The following is a 19,496-nucleotide window of genomic DNA, read 5'->3' as shown; positions in this document are numbered from 1 at the left end:
AAACCTTAGCATAACGGATCAGCAGCACCCCTCCCTCCCCTCCCACAAGGCCATCCTGCCCCTTTCTGCTGTCGACAGAGATCGATGGGCCGAACAGGCGCTCTATCCGATTACTGGCTGATCAATGGCCCCTCATTACGGAGGAGGAGAGGTGGGAGAGGTTTACACAAACAGCATGACACGAATACCTCCAGAGAGATCAACGAGAGCTGCGCCGCCCCAGACACGGAGGAACAAATGATTCAGCCGTCACGCAGACAATTCAAAACTACAACAACGAAAGCACATGCTCTTACGGCACTCTTCAGATCATGTGTTTGCTAAGAAACATTGGTATAACTTTATATGAAACATTCACAAATAACTAATTCATTTGTAAACTAATAGTAAATGGTAAAATAAAATGGTAAAATAAATGATTACTAATTCTACTTATTACATTTGTTTTATAATTATTAATAAATGAATTTCTACATTCAAATGAGCAACTAATTGCCTGATAATACATTTATATGCAACTATTTGAATGGAACTTTGAATACTATAACAGTGAAAGTGTTTAAAAAATGTTAATTTTTTCTAAATAAAAAAGTCATAAGTTGTTGCGTCCTTGCTTGCTGAGTATTTTTCAGTCTGACCATCCAATTCACAATTTTGCATCTATTCTTCGACCTTTGGACTCAAAAAAAAACCAAAAAAAACTGGAAGCATATGATTTGTTTCCCGATGTCTCAACGGAACTGTAAATGCACCAAGAGACACTGAAAAACACTGAACCCTTCGCCCCATGTCAGGGTCCCTGTACTCGTTTCCAAAGCCCCTTTCACACTGCCATTCCGGCAAATACAGGGGTAAAGTGTTCCTGTAATTGTTCCCTGGTCGCTAGATTTGGCACTTTCACACTGCCAGTGATGACCCGGTATATGTGCGTGCTTTCATACACAACCCCTGAAGATCCCGTAACGACACGTGACATCAGCGCGTGACGTGTAATGTACGAGTCGACAACGCTAGGCACGTTATACTTTCACTGAAGCAAGAGAACGATCTCTGCGTCAGCGCGGAAAGTGAGGAACTAACTGATCTCTGCTTCATTACAGTTTGCACATATGTTTTCGTCGCGAATGTTGATCTTCCTTCAAAACAGCCGGCAAAAGAGTCGCGCGATAACGCGCGTCATCACTTCGATACCGAATTAGATCTGGCTTTTGTTCACACAGCGCTCGTTTCGGATCGATTACCGCAATGTTACTATGTGCCCGACCCGGGTTCGATTCGGTAATCAATTCCTGGACGTGGTTGCTTTCACACAGAAGGCGACCAGGCAATGTTACGGGAATATTGCGGGTCCAACGTGCAGTGTGAAAGGGGCTCAAATGACACACAAGATTGATCTCAGTTCTGCCTTCTCCATCCTTAAGACACACGCCTCCACCAGATATCTACACTTTATCATCTTAAACCACAGACTGGGCTCAAAAGCGCCACAGAGTTGTTCCATCCACAAAATCTGGTTGTAAATACATTGTTTTTAAATGTGTGTGTGCCTTATTGGAGGCTTTAAAACAAGCAGAAAAGGCTGATGGTAATAGAACAAAGAATATACGGCTATACAGAGCAGAAAGGTTTGGCCCTCTCTCCTCTCGGTCTCATTACCTGAGCTGCTGCCTGCCCCGGCCGAACAGCAGCCCTGCTTTACTCATGAGCCACTAATGAAAGGCTTCCAAATGTCACTGTAATTCCTGACTACCCTGAAAAGTTCAAAAGATGGCAGATTCCCTGTCTCTGCTCTTTAACCAGGCAGGATGAGAGAGCGGAGAGGAACAGAGAAGGGGAAAATGCAGAGTGGCGAGGAATAGACAAAAAAATAAAAATAATAATACACTCTCTTATCTTCTATAGAGTGGAGTCCATGAACAAACAGATGAATAAAATTTGTGTTAAAAAAAAAAAAAAAGGATTAATTTTTTTTTATTATTATTTTTAAAATTAAGAAGAAATATTTATGATTTATATTCATGACTACACACATCAATCAAATTTAGAGTTTAAACATCATAATATCTTTTATAATATTATGAATTTCTTAATATATATTTAACTTCACATTTATTTCTATTTATTTGTAAAAAAAAAAAAAAAAAAAAAAAAGTTTTAATTTTTTTGTGGTTTCAGACTTTTGGACCTCACTTTATAACCATAGTTTAATTTTTTCCCTCTTTATTTAAATCAGCTATCGATGCAGAAACAATTTCCTCATATTTAAATCGTATTAAAAGGCTTTGAACATTAAAAAAGACTATAATAACAAAGTAATATTATGATATATATATATATATATATATATATATATATATATATATATATAGATAGATAGATAGATAGATAGATAGATAGATAGATATCATATTTATTTTATAGTATACATATAGCTGTGTAGAAAATGCTTCTTTCAAAAGATTTAAAATCAAGAAGTTAGAGGTAACTGTGGCAAAGGAAAAATCAGTCTTAGGGGAATAAAATAAGATAAAAAAGATCATATATTATAATATAATATAAACTATTAAAATATATTGTTTGTAGTAACACAAAATCAAAATAGAAGCATTCTGCTGGTGACCTCGTGCTTCTGGACTGCATTAAGGTGTTTTTTCTCTTGTTTAAACCAGCTACATTCAAGTGGTGTGACCTGTAACAGAATTAGTAATTTCCTCATCTTCAAATCTTATAAATCGTATTAAAAGGCTTTGATCATTACTACAGATGCTACCTGACAGATATGTGCATTATCACACCGGGATCTTCGTGGAGATTAAGGGAAAAGCTTCCTGCATAAACAAACAAATCCCCGACCAAACACTTCCTGTACAAATCAGATGAGCGTAAACATGGCTCAGAGCGGTTAACATGGACCCAAAAGATTATGTGGGAGGGGAAAACAAGATCCAAACTACACTGAAAAACATATTTCTCCTAATAATAACTATCTGAATAACTTTAACTTATGCAGACTAACTTTAAACTAATATGTAAAGGAAAAAATTAAGTGACTGTTTAAAGATTGCAATGCAGATGTCACTAACTACTAATCTTCACTCTTTTTTACTACGGTACTTAAACTGAGCAAGCTATAAACTCAAACAAACACTGATCAGTAAAGGCAAGACAGCCATCTAGTGGAGTTTACAAGTTCTTTCAACAATCCTCATGAACCTGCAGTATCAAACATTATTAAAATTGTAAAATTGTTAAATATAATGCAATAAAGCAATTCAATACTGCATAAAGTGTGCATGTAGATATATCTGTGCAGTATAAATAAATTAAAAGAAATAAATAAATGCAAAAAAAACTTTTCTCTTGAGATATGAAGAACTTACCACTCAGCTTGTTGTGGCTCAGGACCAGTTGGGTTATGTTGGATAAAGTGACTACAAAACAAAACAAAAATGACACGTTTAGTTGATGATGTCATTGCATGATGACGTCAACGTGACGACGCCACCAATCTTCTGCCGCAAAGTTATAAAGTTACTGTAAATAGAGACAATTTACTATAACAGCCAACTGGTCAGTGTAAACAAATAAGATTCATTACCCACACTTTAATTAACATTGACACAACATAAAACTTTAAACTAGTAGAGTAACCGTTGACTGTCTGCAGACTCACAAAGTCCAGGAATATCCAGCAGGTTTGATATTCCTCTGTCACACATGTCCACCTCCGGTATATTCTTATCCCGACTCTCCTCCACTATCTTCTTCAGAGACTTTGACATTTTCTGCAAGAAAATAATAGCAAATACAAGACCCGAATCAGGGAATCTTATGAGGAGAGTCTTCCCACTTTTGCCTCAAATATTGGTTCAAATCCAGTCATTACAGGCCTATAAAGAACTCGCTCAGTATTTACCTAACTGTACGGAAAATACACTAACATGCGGGGGAAACAGAAAACAAATATCCCAGCCCTCAGGGCAGTTAAACCAGATATTTTTAAAGCAGCAAAGTCGCTCACACCCAACCGGAAGTTGATAGTATGTCTGTAAAAGTCTCGCATTCCTTCCATAAAAGGGAATTTCCGTTGTCCAGAGCGAGGAAAAGGGCGTCAGACAGAATTATGTTCCGTTGTCCAATTAGCTGCTAGAAAATCGTCGGGATCGTTGATAAAAGGCACAGATTTGTCCAATCAGAACGCGCTCCGCTGCAACAGTGCGTATCATTCGACCAATCAATGAAAATTTTGAGGAGACGTGTGGAAAAGCATTCTGCCAGCCACCACAAAGTGATGTGTTCAGAGAATGCAAAAATAATGTTAGACTTGTTTCTGGTTAAATACTAGCTTTAAACCTGTTTGATTACAACACTAATTTACTTGTAATATTATAGGAAACTGTAGAGGCGCCTACAAGGTAAAAATTTAATATATATGTATACTATAAATTTAGTCAAACATTATTTTATCCATCTTCAGTGTTCTGAATATGAGTTATTTTGTTACCATAGCCTATTGGTTTATTACTATCATATATTATTCTAAATAAAATATTTCACACCAAAAATAAATTTCTTTCTTTCCAATATAATGACAATAGCCAAATACTAAAATAATACTAAAATAGCCAAAAACTGAAATGAAAATTTACTAAAAAAAATTTAAGCATAATTTTTAACGTATTAAAACTATAAAAACTAAAAACACACAACAAATTACTAAAACTTTAACTGAAATTAAAATGAAATTGGAAATGGAGATTACGAAAATAAAAAGTAATTCAAAATGTTAAACAAAATTATAATATCTAAGTTACACTAAAATATCACTGGTTGTTATGCCTCTCTATGTTTTTTTTTTATGATTTTAAAATAATTAATTATATACAGTACTTTAACATACACAAACAACACCTTACAACAAGCGCTACCAACATCCAGTGTGTATTTATGTAACTATATAAATATTATATTTACCTCAATATGAATTTATAGAATGTGACATTAGGGAATCCAGCAGCAGGTGTGGGCTGCTGTTGTCTGCCACCCAGATCCCCTGCTATTTCCTACCTTCCAAGGGAGACACATTGTTTAGACGTCTGTACAAGGTGGAAGAGCAATTGGTCTTCTCCTTCTGGCATGGGGCAGAGGTACGGCGACACTTCTCTCTTCTCTTGGGTTCCTGTCGTCCCAGGTGGGACCATCCACAGACTGGATCTTGGTTCTTCCCTTGCCTGTCTCTCTCTGTCTGTGTCTGGTTCTTGCAGGGTTGATCATTTCTATGGGGGACTGAAAAACAGTGGCTCTATTTATAGGCTCGATTATATTTGGTGAGTGGCAACAGATGCTTGAGCATGGTTGAACTTTGCTTTGCAGAGCAGGAGTTCTGGATTCCAGGGTCAAGGTTTGTTTATGCTGTAAAATCTTTAACCAACACCCTTCGTCAGAAGCCAGTGGAGATCGGACAGAGTCAGACATGGCATGAGGGCACGGGGAGGTGTGTTTTATCAGAATTAAGGAGCTGTAAGCACTTACACTTGCCCAAAGTGAGCGCTGAGAATGTATGTATGTGTTCTGCGGTTTGATTTATGAGGTGTTCTCAAATTATGTGCCTGAGGAACTTACTGTACCACGAGTAGAGCGGACCACCAGCATATCACTGAATCTGAGCTCTGGTTTTGTCTGGAATGAATGTGGATTTTATGGCTTGCAATTGTTAGGTTTACTGAGAACATTGGTTGAAAATGATTAATTTTATGTTAATTTATGCTATTTAAACTATTGAATATCAGTCATTTTATTGCCATAATGGATTTTTACCATGAAATATCATGTTGTTATTGCATTAAAAATAAATTTACAATAAGTAAAACCAGATGTAACATTTTTTTATAAAATGGTCAGGAATATGTCCAAATCAGGGTTATAGTTGTAGTTACTTAAAGCAGAATCTAAAATTCAGACCACTAAAGAAACAATCATTACTTGAAATAAAATAAAAAATTATATAATAAAACCCAAGTACTTTTGTTAGTTGCCAAGGCAACATTTCTCATTTTAATTTAGTTTTAGCCTACTTGATTTGCTAAAATAACTCAAACTGAAATAAAACAATAATACAAAATACAAACTTGAATAGAAAAAATGATAGAAATGACAAAACACAACAAAATTCATAAAACTAAAAATGGAAATGGAAAATCTAATAAAAACTGATTTAAATATAAATAAAAACTATAAAAGTATCTACTGTATAATATGTATATATATATAATAGTACTAAAATAACACTGGTCCAAACATTGAGTCTTAAAATCAAGTAAAAAACAATTTTTATATTTTTAAATAAATAAATATGTATGTATATATGTGTGTGTGTGTGTATATAAAACACATTTTTTTGGTCAACTTTTATTTTTATCTACATTATTATAGACAGAAAATATAAATTCTTCACTGCATCGTTAGTAAATGTCTCCCGAGGCTCTTTTCTTGCACTGTTTCCAAGGTCAACACATTTTTATTACTCATAGCTTCTCATGAACTTTGACCCTGTTCAGTTACGGAAAAACCATTATAAAATTATTGTGAAAATTGTGAGAAAGGCTTTAAAACAGATGGTAATGTCTCAAAAGCTCTATTGGTCAGACTGCTGGGCCACTTTTCCCAAACATTTCTTTGACTTTGATTGGAGCATTTTGCAGAGTTTTTGAAAAAAGAAATGTTTGATTGCTTCTCTATATAGAAGCATTGCATGAAGAAAGCTGAAGGCTGTCTCCCTCTACAGACCCATTAGCACGGTCCGATCTGCTGCACACAGCTTTTATCTCCCTCCGAATGTAACATCTCTTTATTTTCACCGTAGCCTCTGTCTGGGTCAGGTGTGTAAAGTATAACGCATCAGAGTAGGCAGTTTGGATGAAGACCAGAGCTAAGGATATCAGACAGTGAAAATTTACTAAACACAACTTTGTATGCATGTTGATTTGGGTAGTAAGAGACCCTCACACTTCAAGAGATTTTTCCATTGAAAAAAATCCAGAGAAAAACCACAAAAACAGATCTTTTTGGCAAAATTATTTTATGACTGACCCTCAAAAAAAAGCCCTGACTTAAGAACATTAAACAAGAACTTCATGAAACATCTTTATTTTCCAAAAAGGCATTAAAAATACATACATAAATTCATTCTTTACACAATAATCTACAAATAATGGTTTATATTGAATTATTTATGTGACTGTTTACATGATTGCAAAGTGTGTTCACAAGTTTCTGTGTGTTTGTGCGTGCGTGTGTATGTATGAATATATATAATTTTTTTTATTTCTTCTCAGCTGCTCCAGGTGAGTCTGAACCCAGATGGGAGAACAGCAGACTGAGCTGAAAACTTCACAAACACAAGGTTTGAAGAAGCTCTGAAAGGGGCGATATTTGTCTCCTGCAAAAAAAAAAGCAAAGGACAATTACATATCCATCTATAACTCAAGGATACACACACTACTGATGCAAAGTTTTTGGCTGGTAAGAATATTTCATGTTTTTGAAAGGAATCTGACCAAAGCTGTATTTATTTGATCAAATACACAGTAAAATATTGTGAGATATGATTGCGATTTAAAATAACTCTTTTCTATTTGAATACATTTTCAATGTCATTTATATGTGTGATGCAAAGCTGCATTTTCAGGATAATTTCTCCAGTCTTCAGTGTCACATGATCCTTCAGAAATCATTCGAATGTGCAGATTTGCTGCTCAAAAAACTTTTCTTATTATTATCAATGTTGCTTTGGATTTATGTGGAAACTGATATACAATTTTTAGGATTCTCGGATGAATGGAAAGATCAAAAGAACAGCACTTATTTGAAATAGAATGAAAACGAATCAATTTTCTTGTGTGTTTGCTAAATACATTTTTTCATTTATAAATTCATAAACAGCAATAGTAAAAAATATGTATGGTCAAAATTATAGATTTTTATTTTATGGCAAAAATCATTAGGATATTAAATATAGATCATGCTTCATTAAGATATTTTGTAAATTTCCAATTTTTGATTAGTGATATGCATTACTAAGAACTTCATTAAAGGCGATTTTCTCAGTATTTAGATTTTTTTTGCACCCACAGATTCCAGATTTTCAATTAGTATCTCGACCAAATATTGTCTGATCCTAACAAACCATCAATGAAAAGATTATTTATTTCAGCTTTCAGATGATGTATACATCTCAATTTCAAAAATGTACCCTTATAACTGTTTTTGTGGTCCAGGGTCATATATAGTAATACAAATGCTATTTATATATTTTTTTCACACATACCGTTCCACAGTACGGCCCAACAGCAGGTGAATCAGCATCCGGTCCATCATACAGCTTCAAGAAGTTGTTCTCACAGTCTCCTGGATCATCAATGCTGATCTGGTTGAATGTGACCGTCACCACCCTGCCGCTAGGAGCCCTGATTCCCCACTCACAGGAAGTGCCGTTGGCGTAAGTGCCAGGGTAGTTTGGACTGGCGAAAGAGCCGTGGTCTCCATATAACACACCACCACAACCTGGACACACAAAAGAAACGCAATTAGGACTGGCATAAAACCTTTAGCAGTGCTGGACTGTCTGAAGCGAGCGTTTGTGTTTACCCTGTGGAGAGGAAGTCCAGGTGATCTCAAAGCCGTTACGGGATGTGGTGAAGTCACTCTTGAAATAAATGAAGAGCTGGTTGCTTCCTGGGAAGACAGGATTGGGCAGTGTGCTTCCACAGTACTTCCCTAACAGAGGCGATGTGGCAGTACTGCCGTTTCTGACCTACATCAGCAGAAATAAACCTACATTAGACAGCTACATCATCATCATCATCACAACATAGTACCATACTGTTATTACCATACTTCTATTATTTCTGCTGTATGTATGCAATACTCAGGTGATCTGCATTTGCCCAAATGTGCAGCAAAGGCGTATACTGCACTGGGTACTATCCCATAATGCACCTAATGTGACGTAAAGCTGAAGTAATATTAGCTAATAATGAATTTAAACCAATTGTTCTGTTTTGGGCAGTTTTTATTTATTTTTTCTATTTTATTTCATTTGTGTAAAATTACAAAGAGGGCACAGCTTGCGGAATTAAACATGAAAGTTATAAGGTAATGGCAATATTATGTTAGTTTTATTTAGTTTTATTTACAGGCTATTATAGCATTCATTGATATTTTGAATTTTGCAGTTTTATTGTAATTTTAGTTTAAGGTTTAGTAATGTCATTTTTTTTAGATTTTGTTCTTTCTCTTTAAATATTTCTCTTTAAATTTCATTTAGATTTCTTTAAGTTCTTAGTTTAGTCATTTTAGCACTTCAACACAAACTTATTTTAATTCATATTCTACTTATTCACTAGGGGAGCATTTCAAATGTTCAAGTATTTTACTTCAGTTAACGAAAATGATTATAGTTTTTGTTTTAGTTTACAGTAACAATGTTAGATGATCAAGTCAAGTGACAATGTAGTATTCTACTGCTTCAGATGTTTCATTTCTTTTATTAATTTTTTTTTTTTTTTTTAGTAGGCAGTATTTAGAGTATACTGCATTCTCATTCTATAAGTGTTTTCATATTTTTTGTTCTCATTGCTGTTAATCTACACTGGATTATGTACCTTCAGATAATCTTGAACGGATTGAAACGGTTATTAAATTAAAACATTTTGTTATTTAAACTAAAGCTGAAATGAAATAAAATACAAATACCAGATGCTTAAACTAAAGCATTAAAATAAAAATTTTTTAAAAAAAAACTATAATGGAATAAAAACTAAAACTTAAAGAAAAAAATACAATATATGTATATATAAATGACAAAAACACAAAACTTAACTTTAAATTAATTTTAAAAATACATATTTTTTTCTATTACTCAGACTATGTCCATTATTAAATCAAATATATTTCAAAGCAGTGTTTTTGTCTTAAAACTCTCTCTCTATTCTGCTGTTTTTACTCTTTTCCCCCACATTGCTGTTAATCTGGAGGCAATTCAGTATGTTTATACTTACCTCAAGATAGTCGAAGTTGCAGGAAGGATGATTTTCCACATCAAAGCTGGTGAAGAACAGAGAGATGGCGCTGTTCTGAGGGGCCTGCAGTACGATGCTGCATTCAAGATTATTATGATAGATTTCAGGCCAGCCTGGGCTCTTCAGGTAACCGTATTCCTGTTCATACACCCTGCTGCAACCTGCAGATACATAACATTCAGACATAATATAACCACACCAGCAAGAGTAAAACACTTCTAGTAATCACAGGGAAAGGACTCACCTGCCACCTGATATGTGAGGCTGAATCCATCACCAGTCATGAAGACATCTGATTTGAAGGTGATGTGCATGGTGCGGCCATAACTGTAGAAATCTGGCACATGTGAGTCAGAGCCACAGAATTTATGAGCCTGTCCATAATCTCCCTGAGAGACAAAAATTAAAAACAAAAAATGCAAAGACATTCTGCTGCCAAAATACAACAAGAAAGCAAACATCATTAATCTTGAACATGTTAATTTATGATAAATGGCTGTGGAAAGATAGAAAGTTATACAAGAAAACTATTTAAATGAGATGAAATAGTACATCTAAAACAAATAATATAATAATTAATATATATATATATATATATATATATATATATATATATATATATATATATATATATATATATATATATATATATATATTAATTATTTTATTATTTGTTTTAGATGTTTTTTTTTTTCACAATATTTTATAAAACAGATTTTACTGCTATGTAGACAGTGCTTTGTTCTGCAATCCAGTGTAATCTTTGGACAATTAGGATTGTTATTGATGTTAACTAAAACTATGAAATACATTTTGTTAATTAAAATAAAGATGAAATTAAATAAAATACAAATATTATATGTTTAAGCTGAAGCTTTGAAATGACTAACCGAAAAGAAATGAAAAACTATAATGGAACAAACGCTAAAACTTGAAAATAAAATAAAATAAATCATAAAAATCCACTGCATTAAAATAAATTACATTAAAATAAATATTACATATAAAGAAATAACTATTTACAAGACTATGTCTACAATTAAATCAGATAGATTTGTGTTTTCGTCTGAATATGCTCTCCAGATGTATCCACATTATCAAATGTATCCACTTGGCAAAGCCTCTTCAAAAAGCTGTCATTGTAAAATAGATTAAAAAAATAAAAAAATAAAAAATATGTGAACTAGCCTACCAAAATGATCAGCCATTGTGCCCTGAGAGGCTTTATATTGTTTGAGTGATTTGGAGAAGCTGTGTTGGGACGTTTGATTGAGTCTCACCACAGGAAAGTCTTTAAACTCCAGGTAGTTGCTGGTGCAGCTCTGGCTGGAGTCCAGCTGAAACTGCTGAACAGACACTTTCACCACCTCCTGAGAAGGAGCGTCCAGCACCCAGCGGCAAGAGGCGAATGGCGGGTATGCGTTGGGGTAATATGGGGATGTGATGGTCTGAGCTGATGCTGTGGCATTGAATGCTCCACCGCAAAGACCTAAAGAATGGAAAAGCATTTTTGAATTAGTGATTCAAACCTGCGGTGATAAAAGCAATAAGACATGAAGTTTAATCTTACTGTCCACTGCTCTGTAGGTGGCGTTGAAGCCACGGCGTTGAACGGAGCCGTCCGAGATGAAGTGCACGGTCAGGAAGTTACTGGCCGAGACGAAGGAGGCAGGTACTACATCTCCACAGAATGTGCCAACCAGTGGATAACTAGCACTGTCACCATCATAGATCTGGAGATGGGGAAGATGCACGTCTTTAGAGTCTTCTGTGTTGGAAATTATGCTGCATTTTAATATGTCATATTATATTTGACAGCTTTACCTTGACATAATCATATCTGCAGACGGCTCCAGTGTAGCCCTCGAGCTCAAAGGATGTGAATGTGAGGTTAATGCCTTTATTGACCTCCGCTGCGATGGTCCACATACAGTCCATACGTGGCTCGTACTGACCATTCAGGTCAATATCAGGAGAACCAAAAGTTCCGGTGGGGGAAGACAAATAACCACCACAGCCCTGCTGGGGACCTGGAGCAAACCATGGATGAGGAGATAGAAAGAGAGTGAGAGAGATGTACGACAACTGTAGGATGTGCTTTCAAGAGACCACCTGCAAGAGGCAGCAGAGTCCACAAAAGTTTAGATTCAAAGCCTAATGTAGAATTTGTCCAAATGAACTATTGGCTGATTTATTTCAAAGAATAAAAAAGCAGATTAAATGTACTCATCTTGTTCCCAGAGCATACACACTTTTTTCCAAACAAATATTCTTTGAATGAGAACATACTTCCCCATGATAACATGTGTGTATTTATAGATAGATAGATAGATAGATAGATAGATAGATAGATAGATAGATAGATAGATAGATAGATAAAAAATCAAATACATCTATACAAAATAATCATAAAAACAATATATATAAATATATACAGTATACTATTTACAATATACTATGTATATGTATAATAAAAATTAAATGAATGTAAAATAAATTAAATAATATAGTCAAATTACATTCAATAAATTAATTAATTGTTTATATATGTGTGTGTGTGACTAAAAATAAAACAAAGCTAAGAGTAAACACTAACATTTAATTAAATATTATATGATGTTAATATTACAATATATATAAACATTAATAACGGCATTTATTTACATTTAATAATAATATACGAAGAGAATATTACATTCATGTAAATTATAATTAAATTAAAATATGTATAATATTAATTATAATATATATATATTATACATGTTAAATAAATTCAATAATGTAGTCAAATCAAGTGTCTCTGCCTAAAAGTAAAAATTTACTAAAACTAAAAACTAACATGAAAGTCAATACTGTATGAAGTTAATATTATAATAAATAAATATTTGTCATTAAAACCAAATATTAAATTATTATTATTGGTTAATGTCATATTAGTTCAAATACATACAAGTACACTTAAATTAAAGTTAATGTTATAATAATAAAGTTAATATAATATAGTTTTTTGAATAAAAACTAACTAATGGAAAATAAATTAAATAATGTAAAGTCAAATTTCATTCAATAAATGAATTAAATGTATATAACTAAAAATACTTTGTTTATTTGCATATAAATAGTTGGGCACTACAAAAGAATTAGGAGCACTTTAGTGGCTCTTTGACAGCACTGGCCAATTAAAAACTTGTGTCTTGTTTTCGGGTCAGGTCTGAATGAGTTGTGTTGTTCTCAAAGAACAACAGTGGCGCTTGTATGATGGGGCGGTTCTCTCAACACCCCCAGAGACGAGCTACAAAAGTGTTTACAACTCAGATGTTAAAGAGCCTGGTCATCCTGAAGTGACTGGTGCATCAGACGCTTTAAAGCACAAAGCTTTTACAAAGAACACTGTTTATGACCCCTGAACACTTTGTTCAGTCCACAGTGAGATCTTTGTCTTCGTGATTCACTTTAAAATCCTCCACACATTGCTCACACTATTCCAAAATGAGAACCATAAAGGAGCAAGGTCAAAGTATTGCACATCTTGAACTGTGAGCAACATGTCGGTTACAATCTTTTGAATAAGATGATGAAAAAAGGAAGAAGAATCGTTTCTGGTTTGCTTTCAGTGAACGGTTCTTAAAGGAACCATTTGAAATTTGAATTCTTCAAAAATTTAAAGAACCATTTTTTTCCACTATAAAGAACCTTTTATGGAATGGAAAGGTTCTATAAATGTCAAAGATTCTCCATGGTACCAAACAGACCAGTAGGGAGTGTATGAGACCTGTGTTTGAGATTGAGAAACGCTACCTAAAGTCTCGCTGTAGGTTGCTCTCCAACCCTCCGCCGCGACCGATGAGTCTGTGACAAACACGAGAAATAGGTGCTTGGATGAAGATCTGAGGTTGGGCGGTAGTTCACGTCCACAGAACTTCCCCACTAGTGGGGCCAGAGTGTTCTCTCCATCATACACCGCCACATAGTCATAGCGGCAGGTCGAGGAGGCTTCCAGACTGAAAGAGTTGAACCTATCAGACAGAAAAATCATATACCATTGATGATTACTATGGAAATATTGCAGAACAATCTAGTTTCTCTGAAAGTGATACCACTAATGGGAGAGGTGGGTTTCCCTGAAAGAAAGCCTCTAGGGACAAATTACGGGTGACGGGTTTCCTGTCTGGCATCAATACAAGATCTCAGTGGGGTTTACTGAACAAAGAGAAAGACAGATGATCAATACCAGAATGCTTTTCTCTCTGAGCATCTGTCTCTCTGGTGGAACACAGCGGGCATGATGGATGATGGGGTTTTTTTCGTAAGGGTTTTTACTTTTATTGTTGTTCTAATTTGGATCTGTTCAGACCACAGAGAATGTGGGTGAGGAGGATGAAGGTCCATAATGAGATAATAGGTAGGAAAGTTAAGAATCTGTAGAACATGAGACTTAGCAATAGATTTTTATAGGGTTTTATAAAGCCCCGGGTGCATTGATTATATATACAGTAGGCATTCATTAAAGGGATAGTTAACACAAAAATGAAAATTAATTCATTAATTACCCACCCTCATGTTGTTCCAAACTCATAAGACCTTCATTCATCTTTAGAACACAAATTAAGATATTTTTAATGAAATCTGAGAGCTTTCCCTGCATAAACAGTAATGTAACTACCATGTTCATCTTTACTATTTTAACAATGTCCTTACTACATTTCTGGACCTTGAACTTGGTAGTTACGTTTCTGTCTTAGCAGGGTCAGAAAGTTTTCAGTTTTCACTAAAAAAAAATATTTTGTGTTCCGAAGATGAACAAAGGACTCACAGGTGTGGAACGACATGATGGTGAGTAATTATTGACTGAATTTTTATTTTTGGGGTGCTCGAAAGATTTTAATGACCATTGTCCACCCACTGTCCGATGCTTAGAATGTGAACTGTAAATTTGTGAAAGTTTGAGTTCTGAAACTTAAAAAAAAAAAAAAAAAAAAATCTGTTTTCGAAACCTAAATAAAACGATTCCTAATGATATGACTTCTTCAAATCAAATTCAAATGGGATCAAACTCACTTGAGATCAATGACACGGTTGTCACGAACATATATGTGGTATGTGCAGTTGATGTTGTGATGGTAGTTGGTGATAGAATGAGATGGACTGCTGATTGTCCCAGATGTACCATTAAACACACCACCGCATGCTGTTAAAAACACATGAACAAACATATCAATATACAGATGTACAGGAACATATACACAGTAATCATATAAACTGACATGTATGGATGAAATTCATAGGAACAACCCTAAGTGTATTAAAATGTCTTGCCCGTGTGCTTGAGGCTGACAGCTATTCTTTGAGAAATCTGGCCTGTCTTCCCATAGAGCACTTGACTGTGCATTTATATTGTGCACAATTTACAGTGAATGAGTTTGTTAGTGGAATCTGTTGCGATGGAATTCTCTTGCATATTTGCATATTCTCCCAAATCCCCTCATATTGTTTGAAAAGTGCAGCGTCCTCTCATTCCAGTGATTCTGCTCATCCCACATTGCTGGCCTCAGTGAATCTGATGATAAACAACCCAAACTTACTCTAGCTCACACTTACACTGAAGCCGCACCCCCTACACACCTCCATCTAAGCCACATCCTTTATCAGCATGTAGTATAGCCTACAGAGAACCAAAAAGTATTGCATTAAATGGAGTTTGTTTGGTGGTTGAGGCTTACGTATGGTTCTGTATTCTGCCAGGAAGCCATTGTCATGGATGATAGAATCAGAGTAGAAGTTGATGAGCATTGGTCCAAATGTGGTGAAGATGCCTGGGATGGTATTTCCACAAAGAGTAGCCAAGGGAACACCACTGGTGGTGATGCCACTATAGATCTTTACACCATCATAGACACATGTGGAGTGTGCTAGAGGAGATGGAAACGCATTATTATTCACTTTACAAAACTGTTATTATCCTTTAAGTTATTTTCAGATTTCTTATATAAAAATGTATGAAACAGTTTTTATTTTAGAATTTTAGAGGAGGAAGCATACCCTCTAACTGGAAAGTTTTAAAGGTAAGCACAATCACGGTCTGATCTCCAGCATCAATAATGTAATTACAGTTGGAGCCTCCCGGGTAGTGGTCCGGGTAGTTTGGAGACACGACACGGCCAGTTGAGGCTGTGAAATTGGCCCCACAACCTAAAAGATGATGTGAAATAGACATAACATTATTTGAATTATTTGACAGGGGACTGAAACCTGTTACATACGATACATACTAGTGTAGTATGCAGCAGAGAAGCCTTTGCCAGGTGTATCTGAGGACTGGAAACGAGCCGTAATAGTATTTCTGGGTGCAATTACTACAGCAGGGGCTGTAGTGCCACAACCAGTGGCCAAGAGGTTCTCATCATTCTGTGCATTGTCAGACCACATCTGTAAGATAAATATAGACAGAATATGAAAAATCAATCACCAGATCGCAAAAATGTAACATCAGGGAAAGTTTATTTTTAAATGGTCATGCTGTTTGACTGAGGGAGGAAGATGGCGCCGTTGTGGTTGGCATGCCGTCTATCGCTCAGCATAGTCCTGAGTCTGTTTGTTTTAAGCTCATTTATGAAGTGTTTAACACAGTGTGCTTCACCAGTTTTAACATATGACCGATGTACTCTTTTAAAGTTGGAAGAAATTTCATATAAACAACTCATCAGTTTTCATGGTGCTCCACCTCCCTTTCTGAAGTCAATTCCGGACTGTATACGCCGTTGGCCTTGCTCCCTGCCGGGCAGAAGGCGAAAGAGACGACGCGGACGACGGGGTGGCTTAGCTGTTAAGCTAAAATGCTACCTGCGATTCCATCGGGAGTCGCGTTCTTCCCCAGGGAGCTTTATGAAGGACTTCGGGATATGTTACCCGCGCTGGCGTTCTCTGGAGCCAGTGCATGGTTGGACTGTTCCCGTGTTTCCCACCTCGCTGGAGCCGCTCCCGGTTTTTCGCGCGCCTCGCCCTGCGCGGGGAGGAGTGTGTCCGGGGAATCTTCGGCTGCTGCCTCGGGCGAAACAACCTGCGGCCTCTCCTGAACTTCCAGCGCTGCTCAGAATGGCTTTGATTAACACCAGGTCGGTAGTAAACAAGACTTTCATTATAAATGACTTTTTCTCTACTCGCCACCTAGACCTTCTCTTTTTGACTGAAACATGGATTACTCCGGGGGATATTAGTGCCTTTTCTGAAATGGTTCCGTCAAACTCTCTGTTCTTAAATTCACCGCGTACAACGGGACGAGGTGGTGGTCTGGCCTCTATTTATAAAGACATTTTTTCCTGCCGTCCTGTAGTTTCAAAGGAATACCAAAGCTTTGAGTTACAGTTGTTTACTCTGGAGCTATGCGACCCTGTTCTGTTTGCACTGATTTATCGTCCCCCAAAACCTAATTCGAATTTTCTGAAGGATTTTGCTGACTTTTTGGGAGATTTCATTGCAAAATATGACAAACTTATGATTGTTGGGGACTTTAATGTTCATGTCTGTTGTGCAGCAGATTCCTTAGCAAAGGAATTTATCAATCTGCTAAATGCATTTGATCTGACGCTTCAGATCAGTGTACCCACTCATCAGCATGGCCATACACTGGATTTAGTGCTAACTTACGGCTGCTCTCTGAATGAACTAGAGGTGTGTGAAAATGGTTTCTCTGACCACAAGACTATTATGTTTACGTTTCCATCTTTTAACAAAAATGTTACGCCGATGTATTCGGCTCGTCAGTCTCGGCTTATCACATCAGCTACCAGAGAAGCTTTTCGCTCAGCCTTTAGTGAAGGTTTGCTACAAAATGACACTCTAAACACCGATTCAAGTGCTGAAGAACTACTTCACAGTTTTAACTCCACCTGTGTTTATGCTCTAGACCAAGTGGCACCTTTAAAGTCTCATCTCCATAAACCAAAATCTGAGCCTTGGCTTAATGACACAACTCGTACTCTTAGGCGTATTTGCAGAAGATTTGAACGAAAATGGAGGAAGGACAGACTTCAGGTTTCAATGCAAATGTTCAGAGACTCACTAACTCAATATCAGAAAGCAGTGAAAACGGCAAGATCGATTTATTTCACAGACATTATAAACAAGAACTGTCATAAACCGAAAACTCTGTTCAATGTTATAAATTCCACCATCAACCCCTCCACTGGTCTTGATATAGAAGTGTCATTAGTTTCCTGTGAAGACTTTCTTTGTTTCTTTGTACAGAAGACACATGACTTAAGAATGGGGCTAAACCCAGTTTCATCTGACCCTTCAACTCTCTCTAGATGTACTGCAGTCTTTAGTTGTTTTAGTCCTATTACAGATAACCATCTGATAGAAATAGTGGATCACCTGAAAGCATCTGGTTCCCCAACTGATGTAATGCCCCCTCTCTTCTTTAAGCAAGTTATAGATGTGGTTGTTCAAAATCTTCTGTCTTTGATAAATCTCTGTTTACAAACAGGTACTTTTCCAGAGTCGCTTAAACATGCAACTGTTCGCCCTCTGCTTAAAAAACAGGGTATGGATCCTACTATTCTGACAAATTTTAGGCCCATCTCTAATTTGTCTTTCATTTCAAAAATTATTGAGAAATCAGTTCTTGATCAAATACAATCTTTTATGGCTGAAAATTTGATCTTTGAGGTTTTCCAATCTGGGTTTAGAAAACATCACTCTACTGAGACTGCACTGCTGAAAGTTTCAAATGATATACTGTTAACATGTGACTCAGGTAATTATGCGGTTTTACTCCTTTTAGATCTCACCGCTGCATTTGATACTGTCGATCACGCTGTACTTCTCGATCGACTGGAATATTGTGCTGGCATTACTGGCAGTGCCCTGCAGTGGTTTAGATCCTATCTGACAAATAGGACCTTTTCAGTGAAGTTAGGAGATCATACCTCAAGTAAAGCTGCGATAACCAGTGGAGTTCCTCAAGGATCAATTTTAGCTCCCTTTCTTTTTTCTCTCTATATGCTCCCTCTTGGCTCTATTTTCAGAAAGTATGGGCTATCGTTCCATTGCTATGCGGACGATACACAAGTTTATCTGCCTCTAAAACGGAATGCACTGGATGGACTGAATGCACTATTGCTTTGTTTGAGTGATGTAAAGAAATGGTTGTCTCTAAACTTTTTAAATTTCAATGAGAGCAAAACAGAATTGATTGTTTTTAAACCCTCTGTGTCTGTGACTTCTACAATTCCAAATCTGGGTGAGTTATCACCGTATGTTAAGCAACATGTAAAAAATTTGGGTGTTGTATTCGATGAGCAAATGAATTTTGACAGACAGATTAATACTGTGGTTAAATCTTCCTTTTTCCAACTGCGGCTTCTTGCTAAAGTAAAACCCTTCCTATCTTTTAAAAACCTTGAAAAAGTGATACAT

General features: G+C 36.0%; 2 protein-coding genes across 3 annotated transcripts in view; both read right to left on the bottom strand.

Moving 5' to 3' along the window:
• The window catches only part of LOC113042565 (ras suppressor protein 1), a 31,417-nt gene extending 26,149 nt beyond the window's left edge, over positions 1-5,268 (bottom strand). The window contains exons 1-3 of one of the 2 annotated variants that reach the window (XM_026201508.1): positions 5,068-5,268; positions 3,674-3,785; positions 3,381-3,431 (exon numbers count right to left, since the gene is read on the bottom strand). In XM_026201508.1, coding sequence (XP_026057293.1) covers positions 3,381-3,431; positions 3,674-3,785; positions 5,068-5,085 — 181 coding nt within the window. In that variant the 5' untranslated portion in view covers positions 5,086-5,268. Of the gene's footprint in view, positions 1-3,380; positions 3,432-3,673; positions 3,786-3,916; positions 4,074-5,067 lie in introns of those variants that run through there. The other variant, XM_026201509.1, reaches the window with a different exon arrangement.
• Positions 5,269-7,061: 1,793 nt separating this feature from the next.
• Positions 7,062-19,496, bottom strand: part of LOC113042563 (cubilin-like) — a 39,928-nt gene continuing 27,493 nt past the window's right edge. The window contains exons 54-66 of the mRNA XM_026201505.1: positions 16,349-16,505; positions 16,119-16,268; positions 15,800-15,988; positions 15,138-15,267; positions 13,878-14,095; positions 11,904-12,109; positions 11,650-11,812; positions 11,360-11,568; positions 10,324-10,468; positions 10,059-10,240; positions 8,647-8,812; positions 8,327-8,562; positions 7,062-7,438 (exon numbers count right to left, since the gene is read on the bottom strand). Of these exons, the coding sequence (XP_026057290.1) occupies positions 7,331-7,438; positions 8,327-8,562; positions 8,647-8,812; positions 10,059-10,240; positions 10,324-10,468; positions 11,360-11,568; positions 11,650-11,812; positions 11,904-12,109; positions 13,878-14,095; positions 15,138-15,267; positions 15,800-15,988; positions 16,119-16,268; positions 16,349-16,505 (2,259 nt within the window). The 3' untranslated portion in view covers positions 7,062-7,330. The remainder of the gene's footprint in view (positions 7,439-8,326; positions 8,563-8,646; positions 8,813-10,058; positions 10,241-10,323; positions 10,469-11,359; positions 11,569-11,649; positions 11,813-11,903; positions 12,110-13,877; positions 14,096-15,137; positions 15,268-15,799; positions 15,989-16,118; positions 16,269-16,348; positions 16,506-19,496) is intronic.

Source organism: Carassius auratus, chromosome 24, assembly GCF_003368295.1.
Source record: "Carassius auratus strain Wakin chromosome 24, ASM336829v1, whole genome shotgun sequence".
NCBI lineage: Eukaryota > Metazoa > Chordata > Actinopteri > Cypriniformes > Cyprinidae > Carassius > Carassius auratus.
This window is presented reverse-complemented; position numbering and strand designations above follow the sequence as displayed.